Genomic DNA, 25966 nt, shown 5'->3' with positions numbered 1-25966 from the left:
ACTGGCAGTTCGAGAAAGTTCCACGATGGTGATATCTCTAAGGAACTGGATCAGGTACTTCATTGGCGTATATTTCGCGTTCGTTTGCCTCTATCTTGTGTGTCAACTGATACCTTTTGAAAATCGGTAAGTGATATCACCCTACTAGTGTTATATATAAACTCAACTTTAATATGTGATGTTTTTACTACTACATACTTCATCGAACCTACCTGCCTTACAAGTTACAACTATTTCCAGTGTGGAAGGATGATTAAGGTATAAGTGTTTGTCTAGCGCCATCATTCACTAGAAATGATGTTCCTATAAAATATCATGGTAACCCCTTGGATGTAAGTTGCCACAGTTCGTATTGCAGATGAGCACATATATCTTACTTTTTACTCGAGTAAGAATAGTCTATTCATTCTTACGTGTTCTTACTTCTTGAACGTATTTTAGTGTCATTGTACATACTTATATTGTTACAATATAGATCTATCGAATGTAAGTCTATTTTATAGCTATAAATGCAGTGGAATGCAGGTGAGAGTGATTGGGATAAAGCCAAATTTCGACTGCCGGGCGATCTAAGTTAGTACATAATTAATTGACTAACGATTTCGTTTACTTCTTATTTACCATTACCATTTTATCCATATTTCATCCATGCAAATTCGAAAAGCAGAACATAATTCTAATTTATAAAAGGGTACATATCAGTCATAAATAATTATTCATTTTCGATTTAATTTTATATAGGACCAATGAAACGTTTCGAAGCTTGCGTTTGACATTGACATTGACATTGAAAGGAAAACACAGGGGCCAAGGTTGCCCAAAATTCAAATGCATAATACCGGATCACGGAAATTCCGTGACTAAAGCAATTTTGACATCAAATTATGCTCGCAAATCGATATCATTATGTTGGTACACGAACACAAAATGCGATGTAACTTTGTGGCGTGATTATTAATTCTATAACTATGTTCTATAGAAATAGAAAGTTAGGGTCTAATGTACTTTTAATAACTTTCTAAACAAAAAAGTTTGAAGTATGTAAACTTTTGTTAACTAAAAGAAGTCAGAAATAATTATTTTCGCGATATGCTAGAACAAAAAATAGATTTCATTCCGTTCGAATAAAAATTGTCAATAATGTAATGTATCTGAAAGATCTGAAACTAAATTAGTTACATACGAATATTATGTCAATTCTTAACCTCATTTTATGAAGTTGGTAAAATTATACAAGTATTATGCGAAGCGCGTAAGCTTTCAATGCTATCAATAAGCTTTAAATTTCAAGTGCGCGGGAAAGACACTGTCGGTCGTTCAATTTTATTTTTACACGCCACTAAATACCGTTATGCAAGGTCGCGGGCCTCTGTCACTGCCAAGGCCTTCCAGAATCTTCATAGCCAACTTTTTTTTTTCATCATAATCTACACTTCCAAAAATATTAGGTAATTTGTTTTGATTTATGAATGAACGGATCATAGATGATAGACTACGTTTATGTAGGTACTTAGTACTTACCTTTAAATTTTAAAACTTCTATGTTCTTATTTCAAAATTTTATAAGTTGATAAATAAATATAAGAAGTGGTTAATAAACTAAAATAATTTGGAAAATCCAAAAGTGCACGCCTCATAATTTTTTTTTTAATAAATATTTATTAATTATTATTTTTGTTTATTTAATAACAATTAAACCACATCGAATCAGACCCTGAAAAATGAAAGGGTTCTATTCCTGAGCATACTCAAGCGTAAGAGAAAAAAAAAGACTCGATTAGTAAAGTATTTCGGTCGCTATCGTGTTAACAAGAAAAAGGATCCGCACATACAGACACACGGACGTCCAAGACAGAACTTTTTTAAACTGTTTTTTAACTAGTTTAAATAACAAAAATGACATCAAAAATATCATGAACGTTAAAAATAGTGTTTTTTCTTAATATGTGTGTGTATGTATTATCTTACAAGTGCAATGTATGATACATAAAGACATTTTAAGTTTGAAAAATCAGATGTTTTGCGCGAAGTGACAGTAGTACCCACCTCAACGCTTCGCTTATGAGGCGTGCAATAACACGGTAATTATAAAATAAATCCTCAGTAATCTTTATATTTTGCAGAACAATTATTAACATAATAAGTAAGGGTTTTATTTTTATGGCTTCCACACTCCCCTAAGCTCGAACACTCTGTTTATAGGTCAGGTCAAGGACGTTTTATTCAAAGGTTTTTTAACTAAACAACCACACACCATAAAAAGTAGCGTATATAATATATTTAGCGTATAAAAATATCACAAGTATAAAATATACAAGGAAATGTAGACTTTATCGGTGGAACTTTAGAAATTTAAAAATGTGAATAGTCAAAACTCAAACCGTCAAACGTCAACTTCATGGCAAGCATTAAGCCGAATAGGGATGTTACTCTAATTGGTTACCGGAATTATTTAATTTAAATAGAATCACATACTTAGTATCGATTTTATTTTTCCATTGAAGTTATCTTTCACTTCTTCGTAAACAAAGTATAGTTTCTAACTATAAAAATACATATTTAATATAAAAAAATCATGTCCAATAACGTAAAAGTATTAAAAAAATGCTGCAGTTAATAAAACATGAAAAGTTATACCTATTCCGATTTGGAAATTACCTATGTATTACAAATACCTAACTTTAACAATCATAACAAGTATATTATTAATTTTTGAACAGTTTGTATCTATTTTTTAAGAAATATCGACATTATCACAGCCAATTTTTTGATACGACAATGGATTTGGATTCTTTCCAATCGTACCTTAAAGTGTAAACATCGCTCTAATTTCGTCCCATGAGATCGTATTGTAGATAATTATTCTCAAGAAAAAAAATAAAGGAAATATTAAAAAAAACTATGTAAATATTAAAAAAATATATGTTTTTTTTTATAAACTAGGTGTAAAAACAGCATAGTAGTTTCAAATAAAAATACATACCTAGTTCAAAAATAATATTACCTAGGTATCCCATAACTTAAAAAGTTTTCTACCCCAAAAGTTTGGTAAGGGAGCTTCTTTCTCCCTAGGTATATTAAGTAAAAGTTTCTCAGACGCAATTTTGGAAATAGGTACATAAAATAATAACGAAAAGATAAAAACCCGTTCTTATTTCTTGGTGATGTGGAGGTGGCGGAATAAAGCACATAAAATACTGAGAATATGAATTAATATTGATAGGAGATCTTAGTAGCTTGTAATTCGATCCTTTCATTCATATGACGATTATCGGGGATCGAACAACGATTAATAGAGTAAGTGCAGACTTACTAAGCAGTCATTGTGCATCTCAGCAAGGCCAAGGCCACCAGCGGCAGGGCTGCGGTGCGGGCAGCGGGAAGCAATAGGCTTAACGTTCAGCGCACTGCCGTACCAACCATTCTACACCTCGCAGTCGACTCTGACGGTTGTACTAGTGCAAGGTAAGCGGTAGACAATTTTTAATTTATCCTACCGCCTCTCAATCCTAGGTTCGACTGCATCGCTTTAAGATTTCGATATCAATAACTGAGTGACAACTTAATTCGTTTCAAATTGTGCATCGATAACTTCAAGTGTACTGATTCTGATAAGGTGATAATACCGCGGTTCGAAAAGTTCGTGTTACATTCAAATATACCGCGCTAAGGTAACTAGTGTCATCGAAGAGCGGTAGGTTTCCCTCCGAAAAGTTTTGAAGCGGTTCCCGAAGGGCGGGAAGCGTGATCCGCGTGCGTGCGTGCTGGGAATCGATCGGGCCACCCCTCGCCCTCGCCGCTCCCTACACAGACACATTCATTTGGACAAAATATCATTCCATCATTGCATTTAGATTCCTGCGTTAATTTTATTTATTTGCCGTAGTTTTTAGTGATTTAGTGCATGTTTTAGTCACTAGTTTTATCATATAAAAAATTGTGAAAATGGGTGGTTGTGCAACGAAAGAAAATAAAGAAAACAAACCGGCAGATGAATCCGATGGGTGCGTATGTCCGGCCGGCATTCATTTTCAATGCCCGCTGACTAAAGCGATATATTATCCATTATAATATCAACTAGCTAGCTGAAATTATTAACCTAGAACGCCATAAAATCATCTTCTATTGCGATATTCATCAACATCATTAATCATCATTATTAAAAATATAGGTATACTTTTGCTAGGAAAATTGCAAAGGTGCTTAGATATAAACTAAATATTATTATTAAAACCTTTTAATGCTTATATCGGAACCTAGTAATTATTACTTAAAATTGTATTTTTGTATCAGAGCTCAGCTCATCTTAAAATAATAGTAAAAACGATTTAAAAGTGATTAAAAAATAGATAAAGATTTTTAGAAAAACAGTGATCTAGTAGATTTAATTTGTTAAATTGTAAGCTAAACGGTATAAAATATACGAGAATTAAAAATTTTAAATCTTGGAATAAAAATTTGCATGTGTATGTGTCGGCCCTATCAAATGTATACATGCATAGGTAGGTACAGGAGCTACGTAATCGAATTTTTCGCAGAACAATGGATTACTTGTTACTTGACGATGTTTTAACGAGTGTATATCTCAAATTTAAATGAATACAATTAGGTAATAAGAAACTTGCGATAACACGATCGCCAGTACGTAATGAGTGGGAGGCTACCGGCTGCGCGCAGCCAAGCAGCACCGTTGCGCAGTAAGCTTACAAATACGTTCGACTTGCGCGCGGCCAAAGCGACCTCTGCCTAAATTACGTAATTCTACAAAATTTCCAGCACCTCTTGGGTGTGTTCGAGGAGCTATTGTAGCTTCGGCATTCCGTGTGTGTGACATCTCATAGTTTCCTAGTTATTAGACCCTATACATCCCATAGTAGACTTAGTTCCGAATCATCATGAATTATAAATTGAAAGTCACGATTCCCATTGTGGTTTGTGGCGGTGCTGTTCTAGCGTATTACCTCATAAGACGGTGTGTATTTTTCCTAACTAATCTTTTATAAAATATTCCCATTTATGACTAATACTTACCTTTATAATGGGTGGTTTCCATATTATGTATATTTATATTAATTAATAAAAATTCCGGAAATATAAAATAAATCTTGGAAAATCCCGTGAAAAGCACATCCCTACGCGCGGTATTTCCCAAAAATTTGAATTTATTTTGACATAACTGTCAATCGGTCGATTTGGCGTCGAATATTTGATTTATTTCTATTTTCTGTCTAGTTGGTTTTTTATTCGAATAACTATTATAAATTATAATTCGTAGTTAAATAATTATTAACTAAAAAATGTGTACGAGAGCGACTTGCGCTGCGTTAAAAGCGTAAGAAAATAAAGAATACTCGTGTTCTTTTCAAAATATGCGTTTTTTAAATTTTCATACTTTCTTCTTTTTACAGGAAAGCAGCAGCTATGGTGGACGCCGCAACTATTGAGAAATTGGAGGCTGGTTTCAGCAAACTCCAGGCTTCCGACTCCAAGTCGTTGCTGAAGAAGTACTTGACCAAGGAAGTTTTCGATGCTCTAAAGAACAAGAAGACCTCCTTCGGATCAACTCTCTTGGATTGCATCCAGTCAGGTTTGTGATTTGTGTTTCTTATTAGAAAAATGAATTAAAGTTACGTAATTCCGATTTTTATATATTATATACAACTTTCACACATTTTCGCTCTATCGATCGAAAATATCATGAAATATATTTATCAAATAAAACTGATTCACGTTTTAAATATTTTATTTTAATATATGTACTTAGTTTGAGCAAGCAAGCTTTTTCGTATTTTTATTCTTGTTAAGAAAATATAAATTAATATTTTTTGCAACTTTGAATAATTTTATTTGTATCAGCAATGATGTAAGCACAGGATTAGTATTTATACCTATAAATAATACTATTTGTCATAGATAAATGATTGTTCAATACATAATCTGATAAAAGTATTGATATGATGGCAAGCTTTGGTTATCACAACCACATTAAGTATATAATAATATAATGCCAATATAATTTTTATAGTTACCTACATATTTTAAAAAGGAGCATTATTTTACAATTATTCTTTTTTTTACTTTCATGGATAAGATTGTTAATTCCAATAAGAATCTGGTAACATAACATTGCAATAATTTTAATTAAGATTTAAATATTAATTGAATATTATTGTGTTTCAGGTGTTGAGAACTTAGACTCTGGTGTTGGAATCTATGCCCCAGATGCTGAGGCATACACCGTCTTCGCTGACCTCTTCGACCCCATCATCGAAGACTACCACAATGGTTTCAAGAAGACCGACAAGCACCCCCCCAAGAACTGGGGTGATGTAGAGTCCCTCGGAAACTTGGACCCCAACAGTGAATTCATCGTCTCTACCCGTGTGCGATGCGGCCGTTCCATGGAGGGCTACCCCTTCAACCCCTGCTTAACTGAGGCCCAGTACAAGGAGATGGAAGACAAAGTCTCCTCCACCCTCTCCGGCCTCGAAGGTGAACTCAAGGGTACCTTCTACCCACTCACCGGAATGTCCAAGGAAACCCAGCAGAAGTTGATCGACGACCACTTCCTCTTCAAGGAGGGTGACAGATTCCTCCAGGCCGCCAACGCCTGCCGCTTCTGGCCCACCGGCCGTGGTATCTACCACAACGAGAACAAGACCTTCCTGGTGTGGTGCAACGAGGAGGACCACCTCCGCATCATCTCCATGCAGATGGGCGGTGACCTGAAGCAGGTGTACAAGAGGCTCGTGACCGCCGTCAACGACATCGAGAAGAGGATCCCGTTCTCGCACAACGACCGCCTGGGCTTCCTCACCTTCTGCCCCACCAACCTGGGAACCACCGTGCGCGCCTCCGTGCACATCAAGCTGCCCAAGCTGGCCGCCGACAAGGCCAAGCTCGAGGAGGTCGCCTCCAAGTACCACTTGCAAGTGCGCGGAACCCGCGGCGAGCACACCGAGGCCGAGGGAGGCGTCTACGACATCTCCAACAAGAGGCGCATGGGACTCACCGAGTACGACGCCGTCAAGGAGATGTACGACGGCATCGCTGAACTGATCAAAATCGAGAAGTCCCTGTAAGCTTCGATCTCGCTATCAGTATTTTTTGTATTTATCGTTTTTCATAAGTATTGAATGTTGTGGGTTGCCGGGCGAACTAGTCAGCGGCGCCGTAAGGGCGACCGGGCACGCGGGCGGCCCATTATACTGTTTTTCTTATTAAAGTATTTTCTATAAGGAAATGGAAAATAAAGACAGCTAGCATTAAGACAATGATGCCTTTTATTTATCACCCATTATAAGTACATTCTACAATTGCTACGATTTGAACTTCTATAGCTTCAAATATAAAAAAGAGAATATATTTTTGTGACAAAGTCGACAGAACTCTGCTATATTGTTATTTGTTATCTATATAGGTACTAATATTATAAAGAGGAAAGGTTTGTATGTATGTATGTATGGTTTTCACGCATAAACTACTGGACCGATTTTGATGAAATTTGGCACAGATAATCTTTAGACACTGAGAAAGAGCATAGGCTACCTTTTATTGCGAAATATGTACCACGGGCAATGTCGGGGCGGACCGCTAGTAGTTCATAAATCATTTAACCAGATTAATGTATTAAGATAACAAAAAACCATTATCAAGTTATATTTGAAAACTGTTAGGCTTCCGATTAAACTATGACACAAAAATATTTACTTAAGGAGACCTACCTATACAAACATGACTCAACTTATATGACCTACTCAGTAGTCGTTCGGTTCGCATTCCTTAATGAGAATTAATATTTGTTGCGAGAATTAATTTCTTCCTATATTTCATATTTCGAGAATGTAATCTGAAACTCGAATGAAATATGTAGCGTATTTACATTTTTACATGACGTAACTAGGTACATTACTCACCTGGGTCATAAATCGTTCTAAATATGCTAAGATTTTGCAATATGTAGGTAATAGACTAATAGGATATCTGGATAGTTTAAGTTTCCAGGACATTTGTATATCACTAGGTTTAATTTGAAAACGCGAGTGAAGCCGCGCGCGGAAAGGTAGTTGTTAAATAAAACTATCCCCTATAACAGAAAAAGGAAATTACTACAGTCACTTCATTAGTATATAGTATATTATAATGTTTTTAATTTTCAGGACTTTTCCAGATCATACTTACTAGCTGTTTCGCATGGTTTCGCCCGGGAATGAAACCACGGGCAGAAGCTAGTATTTCTATAGCTTATATCACAGACTAATAATAATATACTACGTATACAACTTATATTGTGTTATTAATTATTATCGTGTTAAATAAGCTACAGCACTTCCAAGTTTTATCAAAACTCGTTCAGTGCTTTTTGCGTGAAAGGACAAAATAATATACCTACTACTCGACCAAGCCAACTAGACGCTCGGGTGGAATGCGGCCTCCCCGCCCGCTTACCGCCTCAGGTACCGCGTTCGCCTTAGTACGGTTCGCAGCATCGACGCATTCGTACGTTTCGCATCGCTAGTTATTTCTGTACTTTTTATTATTAATCGTTAAAGCTTGTTGTTGACTGTTAAGTTTTTCGTTGTTATTTGTTTAAGTTTTTACTGTGTTGTTATTCATAGACAGCCCTCGAAATGGGGAAAAATAAGACTATTCATAGCGGAGAGCGAACAGTGATATTATTAATATTTTTTTTTTGCTATCTGTACCCGAGACATGGGCGGGTGACGTCACAGTTGAAAAGGGTCTAGTTGGCTTGGTCGAGTAGTAATATATCCTCACAAAATTTCACGCACAAAGTTTCAACTTTCGACGGTTTCAAACTAAGGTTTCAAAGTTTCAAACTAAAGGCTAAAGCTGTTATTAATGGAAACTAGAGCGCCATCTTATTTTTGTAAATAAATTCTAAGTTTCTTTAAAGTGGCTCTAGATGGCTCTTCTTTAAATTTTATAATTTACGATCGGAAATTCTGGGAGAAGTCTTATCAGATAACTCAAGAAAAATAAGAAATTAAGAAAATTGAACAAAAACCCATACATTAAACGTGCATTAAACTAGGTCCTTCACAGAGGTCCTTTCTATTGTTACTAATTACTGTGTCCCGTGACATATTTTTATTATCTGTGACTCGTGACAGCTTTCAACACTCTTGACGTTGACATTGACAAAATACAAATTTGAAATTACAAATTAACACATCACACTGTTTTTAAAAATACAAAACGCGCCAGTGTTATTTATTAAAAATTAGTTCAGTGTTTCTAGATACCCAATTTTCAAAATATACATTTCACAATGTCGACACCAAAAGTTGAAAAAGATCTTCATTTACCACTCTCAAGAGTTAAAACTATTATGAAAAGTTCCCCTGAAGTAGACGCGGTTGGCGCTGAACCCTTATATTTAGTAACAAAAGTAACAGTAAGTATCAAACAACACTATCAAACCCTAAATTCCATTACATTTTACATCAATCTACTTAAACTTATCATCTGTTATTCACAGGAAATGTTCGTAACAGACTTGGCAAAGCGAGCATTCAAAAACAGCAAAAATAACTTCCTTGAATACAAGCACATAGCTGAAGTCGTTCAAGAAGACGACACGTTGGACTTCTTACGTGAAATCATACCAAGAAAGATAACAGTTAGACAATTTAAAGAGTTAATGGCGAAAAAGGCGGCAAAAGCGAATTCTGACGATTCCAGTGAGGAATCAAGTGAAGAGGAAAGTAGCGAAGAAAGTTCTGAAGATAACAATCAAGAATGACATTAGGATTAGCTAGAATATAATTTAATTAAGTTATTTGTTAGTTACGTATGAATTTGTAATGAAATGGAAGTTATACTTAACTTATATGACTAAATAGAAAACTGTACTCTTCACACCATGCTACCTTACATAAATATGTTTACAGTTACATACAAATAATTTATTGGTAAATTAATATCATCAAACATGAATTATTAATATAATTGGTGTATGATCTACTCTTTACTCTTACAAAAGTCACAGCTGTTTTATATTCATACTAGAATCCTGTTGTAGTTTCCATGTCTGTATCACTTGGAATATTGTAAAATAATCCTTGCCCATAAAATAATTTTCATAAGCGCTTTGAGCAGTGTGCCAATTTTATAATACTTGAAGCAATAACAACTACCTAAAATACTAGATTTTTTTTGTAAGATGAACGTTTTTTGAACCAGTAGAATTGTGATGAGCTAAAATACATAATGGAATAGTATAAAGCATGTTATACTGTATTATTTATTTTTTTACAATAATGATTTGTATATGCATTCTCATTAATATCGAATTTGTTATAAGTAATGCGTGAAACCAATCTCAATTCATCAAAAAAATGTTATGATTTTTTAAATAAATTTTAAACTTGGTGAACTTTTTTTATTTGTTATTTTGTCCCATTCATTATAATCTTCACTTTCTTTGATGAAAAGCGTCGTAACTCCTTATACATATATGACGCTATTTCCTCCACTAATTTCAAGAATACATACTTCATAATTCATATAATATTTACTCCTTTGAACAAATGTTATAAATGAGAAAGAAAAATATATAATTAACCTAAAAGTTGACGGCTATATCCATTCATGCCTTAACTAGTTAGTTGAAAGTATCACATATAAATACATATGTAGTAAAATCTTTAACTGTAACATTTGCTATTTAAAACTCTCAGGGTGGATATATTTTCAGTATGGTTACGTTATTTGTAATGATTGTCGATTCTATATAATTAAGTAATTATAAGCAATTTGATGGCATAAAATAATGATAATGCCTCGAATCAATATTTAATTTATATTTGGGTTTACATCAATTTATATAAATTGTTTTTGTAAGTCTGTACACCGTCAATAAATACGCCTAGACCGATTTTTTAGTTTTTGATAATTTCGGTTTGACTTACCCAATAGCATAAAAGGTTTTATTGGTTGTATGCAAATTAAAAAAACTCAAACTCAAACTCAAACTCAAACATTTATTTATTCAATTAGACTTCTTCTAGAAGCACTTTTGAAACGTCATTAAGTACATGTTTTTAACATTACCACCGATTCGGAAAGCAGTATCTACGGAGAAGAATCGGCAAGAAACTCCATAGTTGCTCTTTTTAATCATGTCAGATTTACAATTTTACAAATTACATAATATGTAATATCATAATATATTATCATAATATACCAAAGAACTGTCCTGTGGTTTTTACGCGACAACCCTCCATGGGTTTTTATCTTCCATATATTCCTTAATACTGTAATAGGCTCTCTTGACAAGTACATTTTTTATATAAGATTTAAATGTAGAACTACTAAACTCTTTAATATTATGAGGAATTCTGTTGTAAAAGCGTATACCTTGGCCCATAAATGAATTTTTAACTTTAGCTAGCCGGAATAATGGCATTTCAATTTTATTTCTGTTTCTTGTGTCATAACAATGTCTATCTCCTACTTTTGTGTGTAAGTAAGCGTTATTATGTACATATAAAATATTATTAAATATATACTGCGACGGTACAGTAAGGATACCAGTATTCTTAAAGAGATCTCTTAGTGAGTCTCGAGCACGCAAATTATATACAGAGCGTATGGCTCTTTTCTGTAATATAAATATAGTTTCTATATCTGCAGCCCTGCCCCATAGCAGGATTCCATAGGACATTATGCTATGAAAGTAGCTAAAGTAAACCAATCTAGCCGTTTCTTCATCGGTGAGATGCCTTATTCTTCTAACTGCATATGCAGCTGAGCTGAGCTTAGCAGCGGTGGTGGTAACATGGGCCCCCCATTGAAGCTTCTCATCTAATGTCAAACCAAGAAAAACAGTCGATTCCACAGGGTATAATACCTCCCCGTTTAAAATAATATTCCTTTGCACCTTTTTTACATTTGGGAGGATAAATTCTACACAATTTGTTTTTTTTGTATTTAATAGTAAATTATTAGCATTAAACCAATTGGATAAGCGTAAAAGAGCAGAGTTTACTTCGTCAACATTTGTGTCATGTCTACCCACATTAAAAATTAATGAGGTGTCATCTGCAAACAGTACTATTTCACACATATCCTGCAAATAATAAGGTAGGTCATTAATATACACTAAGAACAAAAACGGTCCTAAGATAGATCCCTGCGGAACACCTATGTTAATCGGCGCACCGCGAGATTTCTCTCCATTAACGACAACGGTTTGTACCCTGTTCTGAAGATATGAAGCTATGAGATCCTGATCTAAGCCTTTGATACCATAAAAATTTAGTTTCCGTAATAGAGTGGAATGTTCTACACAGTCGAAAGCCTTAGAAAGGTCGCAGAATATCCCCAAAGCATTCTTTGATTTTTCCCATGCTTTGTATATATGTGATAAAAGAGCTACTCCGGCATCAGTGGTAGAGCGCCCCTTTGTGAAACCATACTGTTTGGCGTGCAGTAAACCATTTGATGCAAAATGACTATTTAATTGGTTTAAAATTAGTTTCTCGAAGACTTTGCTCAAAGTTGGTAATATGGAAATTGGCCTATAGTTATTACTGTCTTCTTGGTCACCACTTTTAAATAAAGGAATAACTTTGCTAAACTTTAGTAAATCAGGGAAAATACCACAGTCGCAACACTGATTAAATATAAACGCTAGTTGATTGGCAATGTTTTCTATGATATTATTTACTAAATTTACAGACATACCCCAGAGATCACATGTTTTTTTTAAATTTAATGTTTTAAAAGTTTTAACAATTTCATCAGCAGTCACGTGTCGCAATTCAAATAATTTGTTACACTCAGCAACGTGATCCCTCAATAAAGACTCTGCAAGCGCTGAAGACGAATTTAAATTCTTAGTTAAACTAGCAGGGACACTACTAAAGAAATCTTCAAAAGCAAGCGCAACATCAGCACTTTTGTCAATGACCCTACTAGACTACAAGCCCGCATAGGACAAAAATATGGGTCAAATGAACCACCATGGGACATATCTAGAACGATAGCAGAGCAAAAAATAATAAGATTCATCACTATGCCGTCACTTGTAAGCTGTCCAACTGAGTGCAGATGAGAATTGAAAGGTACAGGTAGACTCGGTAAATTTTGGTCATATATTTTTGTACGGCATTCTTAACCATCGATAGATCCATTAAAAATAATAAGAAACCGCTCAGTGCCGTACAAAAATGGTGGTCCACCAAGTCGGAATTTTTATTTAATTTCCGAGAGTTACCGGGGGTAAATTTGGTCATTTGACCATGTACGGCATCTGTGTCATACTATTGCTATACTGCTTTTAATCCATTATTCCGCAACGCCGTACAAAAATCATGGGGACAAGGGGAAAAAATCGAGAGTTGTAATCCCCTCTCTTTCCCCACTCCAGGGGGTCATTTGACACAACACGAAATAAATTTATTTTTAAAGTATTTTATGCATAGATAATATTTTTTCATGTGCCGTACATTTTCGTTGGTTCAAAGGGGAAAAATCTGAAAAAGAAAAAAATCCATATAACGAAATATTTGCTTTATATTTTTATAATAAAATATAAATATACATTAATATTAAGAAGCTCGAGGTGGTTAATTATCACCTTGGAAAGTCGGAGTCAGGTGGAATGGACTCTGTTAAATTGATGAACTAATAAAAAAGCTATGAACGAAAAGATGTGAATTATATGCAATCAGTCCATGAATACAGGTAAAGTCACAAGCAAATGCTAGTAATATATACATATTCAAAATGTACAAGTAAAGCGCTTTCAAATGATACCAAACACTGCATATTTATCTTAACTTTATTTTTTTACTCTGTATGTTTTGTCCGCTAGAGGGCGCCACATTAGATTTTGTGAAACCCCATATAGCCTTTAGCTAGCTGGTCGTTGGTTATCCAGTGAACAATTCAGACGCCTCTAATGATATGTCATTTGTCGAATTCTGATAAGTAGTTAAGAAGTTACGACTTACGAGGGAATAGATGAACATACATACATGACCTGTAAACAACCATAACCCTCCTTTTGCTTTGCCGTAGTTGGGTAAAAATATGTTAATGCTGTACTGTATCAAATGGCCATAAAGCACTCTTAAAATTGTAGCTTTCGTCGCTTTCATCAGCCTAAAAGATGTGGTCTGCACAAAAATGTACGGCATCGTTTTTTCCTAATTTATCTATGTTAATACTATTTAAAACAACGGATAAAGTGTAGAAAACTATTATATTTCATTAATCTACGATGTTTAAACTTTAACAAAATTTCTGGTTTTGCATTTCTCTATAACTTTTTTTAGAACGGTTTCTTTTGAACGGCAATACTATACAACAATTGAATTTTACAATATCATGTTAAAAAAAAAGTTCCCGTACAGGGTCAAATGACCTTACAGCTCTTTATATCAAGAATTCGATGAAATTAAGATGATTATTGGTATACATTTAAAAGAACAATTATTTTTTGACGGCATTGCTTTTAATAGTACTTTTGAGTGCTAGATAATGTTTTGGAACCGAAGCCGTACTTAGTCAAATGACCCCCTGGAGTGGGGAAAGAGAGGGGATTGCATCTCTTGATTGTTTCCCCTTGTCCCCATGATTTTTGTACGGCGTTGCGGAATAATGGATTAAAAGCAGTATAGCAATAGTATGACACAGATGCCGTACATGGTCAAATGACCAAATTTACCCCCGGTAACTCTCGGAAATTAAATAAAAATTCCGACTTGGTGGACCCACATTTTTGTACGGCACTGAGCGGTTTCTTATTATTTTTAATGGATCTATCGATGGTTAAGAATGCCGTACAAAAATATATGACCAAAATTTACCGAGTCTACCTGTACTTTTCAATTCTCATCTGCACTCAGTTGGACAGCTTACAAGTGACGGCATAGTGATGAATCTTATTATTTTTTGCTCTGCTATCGTTCTAGATATGTCCCCTGGTGGTTCATTTGACCCATATTTTTGTCCTATGCGGGCTTGTAGTCTATACCAGAGTTGACAAGTTTTATGGTACTATCGTTTGATCGGATTTTGCCCAATTCACCATTAATAATTGTCCAAACCGTTTTAACTTTATTGTCAGAGTTGCGTATTTTGTCTCTGATATACAAACTCTTGGCAGTGAAACAAACTTTTTTAAATGTTTTTGAATAATTTCTAACATAACTAAGAAATGATAAGTCTTTGTTATATTGTTTCATACCATATAACTCGTAAAGAACGTTCCTGCATCTGTGTATACTAGGAGTTGCCCATTGGCTGAATGGTAAATCCTTGGTAATAGTTAAAGATTTAATTTTAAATATTTTTTCATATTCACTATGAATGAACTTAAAAAGATTTGTAAACATTTCACAAGGATTTTTATGAAAGGATTGATTATTCAGGTCAGGTAGTTTATTATCAATATTATTTCTAAATGTATGAATGCCTTTTCTAGTTATAGGCCTAACATTAATTCTTTTAAATGTAGGTATGCAATCCCATTCAAAAACTACTTTCTGGCCACAGTGATCCGAAGTTAGCGTGTTGAGAATATATTTTTCTAAACATTTGCAATCACAGTATATATTATCAATACAAGTTGCAGAAGTAGGTGTTATTCGTGTAGGCTCATCAAAAAGTTTATACAGATTAAATGAATGAAACAAATTAACTATTCGTGTTGCCGTTTGTGTGTGTGAAAGTAAATCAATATTAAAATCACCACATACTATTACCTTCTTTTTACTCCTGCCTAAACGCTTTAATATTTCTTCCATGACTGTCTCAAACAAATTATAGTCACTGGAAGGAGGTCTGTATACGCAAACAATAATGTAACGCTCAAGCTCAACACAGGACAGTTCAATGGTGCGTTCTACAGAAAGGCTAACAATGTCAGTTCGTTCCTTGCATTTTAAACTATTGTGTACAAAAATAAGAGAACCTCCATGAATAGCATTTGTCCTAAAGTATATATATACTTTTTAATTTATAATTATCAATATTTATTAACAACTGACATTGTTTAAGCCAATGTTCTGTTACACAAAATATTTTAATTCTATTATGATTTAAAAATAATTCTATTTCTAATAATTTGCTAGCCAAGCCTTGAATATTTTGATGTACAATGGAAAAAGGCTGCTTAGCTGTTGTCTTACATACTAGTTTAAATCTAGCTTAGGGCTAGTTTGTCTATCAACACTTAACCTAGGTTGATGTATATAATTACTACTACATAAAATTATAGTAGATCGATGGTCTGCTACTGAACATGTATCAGACTGGTTAATAATTTTATATGCTATTAACATAGCAAGTTCTCTCTTATATCTAGATGGCAGATACACTGTATTCTTTGTCAAACAAAAAGATTTTATACAAGAATTTATGTCAAAATATATAAATGCATCACTATGATGATTTGTTAAATTATATAATTTTAAATTGATATTATAGATAAATTTGTTTTGATTTTGTGTCAAACCAGGCAAATATGGCAATGTACACAACATAAATTTGCATTTTGTCTCACTACTAATTTTCAACATTTTTTGAAATCCTATATCAATGTCATGTTTTTTTAAATTAAAACTATCTCCGTATAATATAATAACAATACTATTTTCCTTAAAACTAAAATTATCTAACGAATTCATGATATATGTAAATGAACTATTAGGAGTGCAAAAATTGGTTACTTTATGCCCTAAGTTGTTAAGCAAAGCGCCAAAAAAACTTAAAAAAACTTAAAAAAAACTTAAAAATCGTACAGGGACTGACCGTTATACAGTTATATTTTCATCCTTGAGTTAAACTTAATAATACTATTTACAAAACTACCTTTGCCTAAGTGCGATGACTATCTCTTAAATAATTGCATGCTTTTATCGAGTGTTGCACTCAATTATTGATTTGATTACCTACAATGATATTTCCCAACTTATCAATTATGAAATATTGCCGTCTAAACTTTTAAGTAGGTACATAAAATTATCTTTAATTACAAGTAGGCTTTTATGACCGTGTCAAATACTTTTAGACATTTTTGAACATTCCTCTGGGTATATTCTGTTATATTATTATCTGTTCGTTAAGATAATAATGTGTGGAAAAGAGAAGTCGAAAATATTTAGCAGGCCATCAGTGATAATATGATCAGCATAATATGATCTTTTGAAAGATGCCTTTTGTGTTTTACATTATTGGTCACACTTTGGTCTAATGTTATCAATTATCGTAGTACTCGTAGTAGGTATCGGGCGATAGCTGGTATCAATACTAGTATAATATTATATTATCTGTGGTAACAATTTATTGTTCATCCTAACTCTGAAGTCTAATTATAGAGCCAAAACCACTTCCCGAAGGTGGATGAAGTTCTTGCTAATGGCTTCAATTTTAAATTTTATCATTGTGTCTGAAGGTTAGTGTCGAGGCTACAAATGGAGATCATGGTCTTTTTGAGGTTAACTACTTATAGGTTCAACTGACGACATAAATTATCTTTATGCTCTATTATTCTAGAGCCTTCTATTCAGTACCTACACTATTATTTCTAATACCACATGCCACACCAATTTGGTGATTATTTTTTAAGTGCAATCAAAATAATTGACTTGAATCACAAGTTTTAAAATAAAAGCTCCTTATTTGTAATAAGTAGACATCGGATTATATGCATTTGCATATTTGCATATGCAAATGCATAAAACTCTCTAATTACGGCGTTAGTGCATATTTTAGCCTTTTTCCCCAATCGTGCATATTTCGTTATGTAACGGGAGTTTTGATTGGTCGACTAACCTTTATTAGCCAATCAGAACGCTCAGCGAGTAAACAAACCCTATTTTGGCATGGTAAAATGGCGAAAAATTACAAAATGGGCTCCATTTTAAGTAAATTTTGAGCCATTCAAAATAGGGCTAGATTACCCTAAAACTTAAAACATGGGTTGAATTTCAAAAAAGGGCTAGATTTAGCCCGGAAAGGTCTAAGGTTGCAACACTGGGCTCGCGGGTGACAAACTTCACAAATTTGCGCTCGAAAATTAAGTAAAAATGCCTAATTGTATATTGACACAAAAACTATACTAAATTTCATGAAAATTTCACTATATTTGTGCAATCTTTGATTTAAATATATAAAATAATAAAGGTTTTTTGATTTTGTATTGTGCATATTTTAGGCATATCAGTCGTTTTTAGTGCATATGTCGGCCTTTTGTAGTGCATATTTGCATGCATATTTTGGCATTTTGTTAGTGCATATAATCCGATGTCTAGTAATAAGTAATAACATACTGAGCGAATTTCGGCCATGGCGGTCAATCTCTGTTGAGATTAGTAGTCTAGAGCTACGCAATAAGATTATACACAAATGTACTATGTACAATCACATCTCTTATCTCTATTCCATCACAACCCTAAAGGTATGTATTGCTTACCTACCTATCAGTAAAATTCCTTTTAAAATCGGCCCTACCCTCCTGTAAATATCGGCTACTATACATAAGTAATTGACCGCCGCCTTGGTACAGTGGTTGACGCGTGAGCGTAAAACCGAGGGGTCCTGGGTTCGATTCCCGGTGGAGACGAAGAAAAAAAAATGTCTCGGTCTGGCAGGACACAGAAGGCTGATCACCTACTTGTCCCTAAAGAAAATCGATCAGTGAAATAGATGTATGAATAATGCATCTGCCCCTTACCCCACTACGGGGACACGGGCCTTCACTTTTATACATAAGTAATTGCTCCTATTTAAACCGATAAAAAAATCTCCCTCTGATGAGTGGATTTTAAGCAGCTGAGATTTTAGTCGAGATCTTTCAGTATCGAGCAAAGTAGGTCGCCATAATTTTAAAGATACCCTGCTCTACAAGCCATTCTTCCTTTATTCCGAGTGGGCCGGTCATGAAGATATAGGTAATTTCGCAATGCGCTAATCATAACATCAAAACTGCCTAACTATATGGTGACATAAAAATGTATTCTTTTTTAATATATATATATATATTTTTTAATTTTCTAGCCTAGCTATTGCTATATTGTTGTAACCACAAATCTCGTAAATCAGGGACTTATATGAAATCATTTTCTGAGTTGATCTGTTTTAATTCTGTTTTCGAAATATACATGAAAATATAAACGACTATATTCTGCGTTTGCACTATAAAACATATATGTAATTTTCCACAACGTTTAGCTATTATTACAATGGATAATACGTGAGCACAAAGTATATCAAGGTGACCACGTAGTCTAACTTTTCTATTTTCTTCTTACTAAAACAGAGTCGTTTAAACTAGCTTGGTCTACATTATTATGAAATATGTATTGCGAAAATGGTAAACATTGTTTTAAGAAATAAAAAAGTAAATATCCAAATCACTTATTAGCTTAGAGCAAAATAAACGGAGCCAAAGTGTCGTCATAAGTCTTATATTGTTCTTAGTGATGTCGTATATTTTTTGTTGTGCAAAATATATGTATAGGATATTTATCTGCTGTAAATAATATTTAAGGTATCTAAAGTTACAAGCCGTTCGCCTCGGTTTAATGTTGATTGTTGGGCTACAGAATACCCAGTACCCATCCGTTATTAATAGTAAATACCTACAATGGTACTTATCATGAATTTCATGCAAAAGAGAATCATAGGGGGGTAGCATTGGTGACACTATTTTCACGATATAGCCAATCGAGGAGCGAAAATGGTGAAATGTTAATCAATGTAGGTATAGTTGCCTATAATGAATGCTCTAATTTATTTCATGCAGTTTTGATGTGGAGACATGGTTTTTATAGAGAAAATCCGCAGCCTGAAGTTTGTTATATACCAAGCTAATCTACACTAATATTATAAAGAGGAAAACTTTGTTTGTTTGATTGATTGATTGTAATAAATAGGCTCATAAACTACTGGACCAATTTTGATGAAATTTGGCACAGATAATATTTAGACCCTGAGAAAGAACATAGGCTACCTTTTATTGCGAAATATGCACCACGGGCGAAGCCGGGGCGGACCGCTAGTATATTATATTTACCTACTTCTTGCAACTGTATCGTAATAAGATAATCCATTAAATTTAAATGACACTTTAATTATGTTCTTACAAGCACACAGCGCTAATGGACACAATCTAACTATAATTTATCTTTGAAATACTAGTCTACTACAATTAGGTACTTGCAGAAGATGCAATTACGTACTAAGTTTCCGTCGGTTGGTACAACTGCAGTGATTCGTGACGGTTGCAACTTGCAATGCATGCAGTGTCCGCTTGCATTCATATTGCTACATTAAAATTAAAATATATATATACAGATACCCTCCTAAGGACCAAGCTAAAAAAATCCTATTCTGCATTACCACCCATTGTTCTCACCTGAGTACATAAAAATACAACAGACCTGCCACCCAATGGTATTTTTTTGTTTTTTTTATTGTTAGAGTTAAAATTTACTTGTGGGATTTTTTATCTGTGTAAAATATAGCTTATAGAATACATTTCTGAAAAAAAAAACTCGTTTTATTTTGTTCCCATGTGATCACATCAGACCTAAGTGAATTCAAAAATTTTTTTATTAAAATTAGGTTTTACTTGTAGATTTTTTTATTTACTTATGTTATAACATATGAGATCATACAATAACCTCTAAAAAGTATACAAAAGAATTAAAAACAGTTTTTCTTAAATTCTAAATGTGTAAGTTTACTACATATTAGGTAATAAAATATCTAAACTATCTGAATATATGAAAAAAAAGGAAATAAAAACATTGGAAGTACAATATTAGGAACTTGAAATATCAATGAGCTAACTAAAAATCGATTTGGAAACAAATGGTGGGTCTCCTAAGTCTTCATCACTAGGAATAAAATCTCCGTCAGTCGGCTAGGAAATCGATGATATTATAATCGTCACGAATAACTGAAAAAATAAGGAAGATAACTGTTTATTTTGATTGCAATAGTAATTCCTGTTGACAGTTTAAATAAATTATAATCATAAAACAGGACAATTATACTCAAAATTACTGTAAAACAACAAAATAAATTATTAACTAATTGAATGTTTTATAGTCATTGACTACCAATGTCTTCAACTGAGTACAAAAAAAATGAAAATAATGTTGTAAGTAACGACCAATGTTCTCACATGATCACATAAAAATTATCCGTGAATTTAAAAAATACAATATGAATTGTTTCGTTAAATTTAATTAAAATACGTTCCTGTACAGTTTTTACTATTTATTTTTCAATACCAAATGAAAATCAAGTGAGAGATTAATATGATAATTAACGATTTAACTTACCTCTGTTACGTTGACCAGCCATTTTAAAAACTTGAACTAAAGTATTTTAAAATTCTGTGATTGGATAACCCATTTACCTACCAAACCTAATAGTTCAATTCAGCCAATCGCGTTACACAGTGATCATAGGCAGAAAAGCGCGGTATTTTTTAAGATATTTCGAATTTTCGATTTTGTCATCGGATGAGGACGGTGGTTGGTAATTTAGTTAAAACTTTTTGGTCCTTGGGTGGTAATGGTGATGGTGTTTATGTACTTATATGAGGCCATTGGTCCTTAGGAGGATACAGAATTAAGTCACTGATGAAAAACTGAATTTTGATTTTATGCATTTTCTCTAGTTCTGTATACTTCCGATCACATCGAGATCTAATTCAATAGAGTTCGATTTGATTGAACACTGAAACGGTAGGTACTTACTATTGAAGACGGACAGCGCACGATCTGATGCAGCAATGTTGAGACTTGAGGTTTAAAATGAAGTTAATCTATGATGACCTATCTACCCTCATAGGAGGCCTGTATCCCACCATTGGGAACATATTATATGCGCTGATGATGATGATGATGATGATCTATAACTACGATGACACCATTCGATGTGGGTATAAAACTGAAAAGGGTTGCAAAGTAAAAATTAAATATCGAAGTTGAATCAAAATCACTACATAGTATAAAACAAAGTCGCTTTCCCTGTCCCTATGTCCCTATGTCCCTTTGTACGCTTAGATCTTTGAAACTACGCAACGGATTTTGATGCGGTTTTTTTTAATAGATAGAGTGATTCAAGAGGAAGGTTTATATGTATAATAACATCCATTAAATAGTGGAGAAGTACTGTTATTTTTGAGGTTTCTAATGTGATGTCGTAAAAAATTACATTTTTTCCGCTTACATTGCAAACGCAGGCTGAACCCTACGAGTTTTATCAAAATAATGTACTAAGTACTATACACATTGAAAAGGTCTACAGAAAAGTCCGGGATGGTATATGTCTATCTCTTATGGATAACCCATAATAACTTTTTTTTGTCATTTATATTTTACGACAAATAATGGCTAATTTTCGATGCGATTTTAACCAATACAGCATTAATCCTTAACCAATTAAATACCTTGAACACATTGTTCATTTAATATAGATCTATATGGCCCTTTACAGCGTATGATTTTCGAAGATATTACAGATTTAAAAATTGCGGGACGTAGCGTTTGCGGCGGTACCGCCTACCGCGGCCGGCCGCCCGGTGCGGGTCGCTATGTTTTTACTTTTTGTATACCTACAACGTTCACAGTTTTTCTGTAGTGTATTTAGTATCAGCATTGCACCCGTGCGAAGCCGGGGCGGGTCGCTAGTCTAAAATAAAATCAAGTTCGAATTAATTTCGGGGCTAAACAATAGCTGTTCTAACTTCTGCTTCCATTCACTTACGACATCGTATACCTAAGCGTTGAAATCCTCTTTTTTTAGAGATATTTTAAACCAACAACAAGGTGAGATACATCTATTTACTGGATTAGAAAGGCATAACATTTGCAAAATGTTGGAGACCCAAATTTGTTTTTAATAGCATCATATTCATATTAGAAACTTAGGATAATAATATTAGGGAATATTAAAACTACTGGGGAGGTTGGTTGGGCAAGGGCAAGTAAAGATATGTTTCACTTTTGAGTATCCTAAAATTATGTCTATTAAAGAACTACAATTAGTAATAATAAATAAACTACAAATAGTAAACTGTAAATTCAGAGTGAGTAGAAGAACCTTCACAGCCACTATTTTTAAAACTTTTCATTTAGATACTTACCTAGTTGTTGTCTACTTTCGTAACTAATAATTATTGATTGTCTCAATTGCTCTTGTAACAAGACTATACTAAGCATAATATTATCTAGATGTCGTCAAATAATTCGCCTTTTCTACACTTTTTTAATAATAAAAAACCCTTTTTTTTTTCAATTTCAAAAATAATTTTTCTCTACAATCAGAATCTATAGGCTTTATGAACCACGTCCGAAGCCATTGTAGATCACTAGTTTTATTATGACTGACTGTCTAAATATAAATGGTAGACTTAGTTATATTCCATGCAATGGCGAAAAATTATTCTAACCGATTACCTAAGGTCTAATTCCATTACAAGCCACTTCCTTAATAGATCTGCCCCTCAGTTACGTAAACTAGCGTAACAGAAATCCCGTTCTAACGTAATAACTATTTCACTAAGTCAGGTAAGTTACTAAGATCTAGGCTAGCGTACGCAGTCGGTAGATATAATCTTATTAAAAAAAGCATAATTATATTCTAAAATGAATAATTTGCGATAATTCTTTTATTTATTTATTTTTCGTTTTATCCAAGTAACTACTTACATACTTATACATATTTACATGAAGATAAAACATAAGACTAATTTCTATTCTGAATAAATTTTGAGAGAGTCGCTTTGTAAGTATGCATGGATCTTTGTTACGCTTCCACGTAAAACTAGGATAGATAATAGATTACAGGTTATAGGTACCTACATAAGAATAACACATAAGCTAAAGAAATACTAATTGATTTTTCACGTGGGTTAATGCGCATAGTATAGATAGGTAGTCTATACTCTATTATACAGTAAAGATACATTATACATGTGTAAGTATTTATTTTTTAAACAAGTCCTAATTCTGACATTTATAACGCAATGCCAATATGTAACACATTCCTATTCCTATCGGACACATTGAGCAAACGAAATTAAAGGAAACCCTAGATTTCCTTTTCGCAAGCGCAGGAAACTTCGACAAAAAGCCTTTATTGTTCTCCACCGCCCGCGCTGCGCCGCTTCTATTTGCGAGAAAATCAAGGTGAACATAATTTACTTTTTTAATAGTTTACATAATTAACTGCTCGACAATGAAAACAAACTGCATTCGAGTATAGACCGCGCCATGGTTCGGATATTTGGCGCGCTGTCATGAGATAATTCCAATTTGCGCGGGAAATTGTCGTCTGTCAATTTTGTTTTTTTTTCGTTTTAGGCACTGACTTTTTAAAATCGAGTGCTAAAAAAGTGAAAACATTTTGGTGACTCTTTTTCTTCACAAAATTAAGGGAACTGAATTTATTTAATTGTGATTTAATTATGACTATCTATGGAAAATTAGTTCAAATAATTTTAATCAGTGTTTGAATCTTTTGTGAATCAGCAGACATCAAGATATTTAAGGTTTGATAAACCATAATATATTAATCACTAGATATTTATGGTTATTTACAAAACCTGAGTTTTAATATATTATGTACAATACTTAGTTATTAGAAATTGGGGGTAATCCCCCAACCCAAATGATTCATTGGTATTTCCTGTTATTATTTTTGTTTTTTTGTTTAGTGTATAGGACATAGGTAGTTGTTTCAAATATTTCACCTTCTATGTAAATTACGATACATATGTAGCTAAATTATATATGAATGAAAATTAATAAATTGTAAAATTAAAACCATAACATGTCATTATTTTATTATAAGAAGCAATGAGTCAATAATTATTAATACATTAAAGGGGTTCTTTATAAAATTGCATAGATGTACAAGTTAAATAGGGTAACCTATTAAAAACTCGAATTTCTATTACCCGAATCTTAAAACCCCGAAAACGGTTGTTAGAACTTTTAAAAGACAGATGTAATGAATGACAAATTTTTAAAATTCCTTTTTTAATTTCCCAGATGAATCAATTTCCAGATGCACCAAAACCAGATTTTTAAAAAGTATTTTTTTGTTTCCCGTATTCTCATAATCCAGATCTCAATATACCAGATTCTCAGAATACTTTTTTTTGTTTCCCATCGTACCATTTTCCAAATAAACTATTGCCAAATTTTCATTATCTTTTTATTTGGTTCCCATATAATCGTATAACAGATAAACTATTGCCAGATTTTCATAATCTTTTTATTTGATTTCCATACAATCGTGATTATACTATTACTATCGACTGAAAATAAACATTGTCAGTAAGTAAATTTATTGTTTTACTTGTCCATTACAGACCGGTTTTAGTGTCAAAGTCGACTCAGTAGGTTAGGTTTGAACTACGACCCCCACGCTAGAACTGACTCGCTATTGTTTTACTTGCCTATTACAGAAAGGTTTAAGTATCAAATTCGACTCAGTAGGTTAGGTTAGGTTTGAACTGTGACCCCCCATGCACGAGCCGAGCGAGCGAAGCGAGCGTGCCGCGGCAGCGGCCGGCGAGTGCCAGAACCGACTCGCTATTGTTTTACTTGCCCATTACAGAAAGGTTTAAGTATCAAATTCGACTCAGTAGGTTAGGTTAGGTTTGAACTGTGACCCCCCATGCACGAGCCGAGCGAGCGAAGCGAGCGTGCCGCGGCAGCGGCCGGCGAGTGCCAGAACCGACTCGCTATTGTTTTACTTGCCCATTACAGAAAGGTTAAAGTGTTAAAATCTATTCAGAAGGTCAGGTTAGGTTCGTGCTGCGTCCCCCTGGAAGGATTACGTTTTGCTGGATATCGTTTATTGGAATTTCAAAAATCTGGACATTGTTTGTCTGGATATCAATTAACTGTATTTCAAAAATTTGTGTTTTAAAAATCTGGCTTTCGTGCATATGGATTACGGTCAT

At 33.6% G+C, this 25966-nt stretch overlaps 3 protein-coding genes across 7 annotated transcripts in view; all 3 read left to right on the top strand.

Moving 5' to 3' along the window:
- Window positions 1–3332: 3332 nt before the first annotated feature.
- LOC149908054 (arginine kinase) lies at window positions 3333–7274 on the top strand. 4 transcript variants are annotated; one of them, XM_090103184.1, is made up of 3 exons: window positions 3333–3465; window positions 5409–5587; window positions 6181–7274. In XM_090103184.1, the coding sequence occupies exons 2-3, from the start codon at window positions 5422–5424 to the stop codon at window positions 7080–7082; spliced, it is 1068 nt and encodes a 355-aa protein (XP_089959310.1). In that variant the 5' UTR covers window positions 3333–3465; window positions 5409–5421; the 3' UTR covers window positions 7083–7274. The 4 variants fall into 4 exon arrangements, with proteins under 4 accessions (XP_089959310.1, XP_089959308.1, XP_089959307.1 ...); XM_090103182.1 differs by lacking the exon at window positions 3333–3465 and adding an exon at window positions 3853–4004; XM_090103181.1 differs by lacking the exon at window positions 3333–3465 and adding an exon at window positions 4690–4972.
- Window positions 7275–9155: 1881 nt separating this feature from the next.
- Chrac-16 (chromatin accessibility complex protein 1) lies at window positions 9156–10395 on the top strand. Its single transcript, XM_090103461.1, has 2 exons — window positions 9156–9418; window positions 9503–10395. Exons 1-2 carry the CDS (start codon window positions 9293–9295, stop codon window positions 9764–9766), a joined length of 390 nt encoding a protein of 129 aa, XP_089959587.1. The 5' UTR covers window positions 9156–9292; the 3' UTR covers window positions 9767–10395.
- A 13764-nt stretch (window positions 10396–24159) lies between these two features.
- Window positions 24160–25966, top strand: part of LOC149908050 (uncharacterized) — a 32155-nt gene continuing 30348 nt past the window's right edge. Inside the window, exon 1 of one of the 2 annotated variants that reach the window (XM_090103180.1) lies at window positions 24160–24182. The gene's annotated coding sequence lies outside the window, so the exon portion shown is untranslated. Of the gene's footprint in view, window positions 24183–24238; window positions 24545–25966 lie in introns of those variants that run through there. The other variant, XM_090103179.1, reaches the window with a different exon arrangement.

Source organism: Colias eurytheme, chromosome 6 (genome assembly GCF_061535395.1).
Source record: "Colias eurytheme isolate Ceu_HAF_F1 chromosome 6, ilColEury1 Martin Lab GWU primary, whole genome shotgun sequence".
NCBI lineage: Eukaryota > Metazoa > Arthropoda > Insecta > Lepidoptera > Pieridae > Colias > Colias eurytheme.
This window is presented reverse-complemented; position numbering and strand designations above follow the sequence as displayed.

Excerpts from the sequence above, each read along its gene's own strand:
- LOC149908054 (XM_090103181.1), top strand. The coding sequence starts at position 4,896 with ATGAATTATAAATTGAAAGTCACGATTCCCATTGTGGTTTGTGGCGGT. Across the intron at positions 4,973-5,408 it reads GCGTATTACCTCATAAGACG|GAAAGCAGCAGCTATGGTGG; the intron begins GTGTGTATTTTT and ends TTCTTTTTACAG. Across the intron at positions 5,588-6,180 it reads CTTGGATTGCATCCAGTCAG|GTGTTGAGAACTTAGACTCT; the intron begins GTTTGTGATTTG and ends ATTGTGTTTCAG.
- Chrac-16 (XM_090103461.1), top strand. The coding sequence starts at position 9,293 with ATGTCGACACCAAAAGTTGAAAAAGATCTTCATTTACCACTCTCAAGA. Across the intron at positions 9,419-9,502 it reads ATTTAGTAACAAAAGTAACA|GAAATGTTCGTAACAGACTT; the intron begins GTAAGTATCAAA and ends TGTTATTCACAG.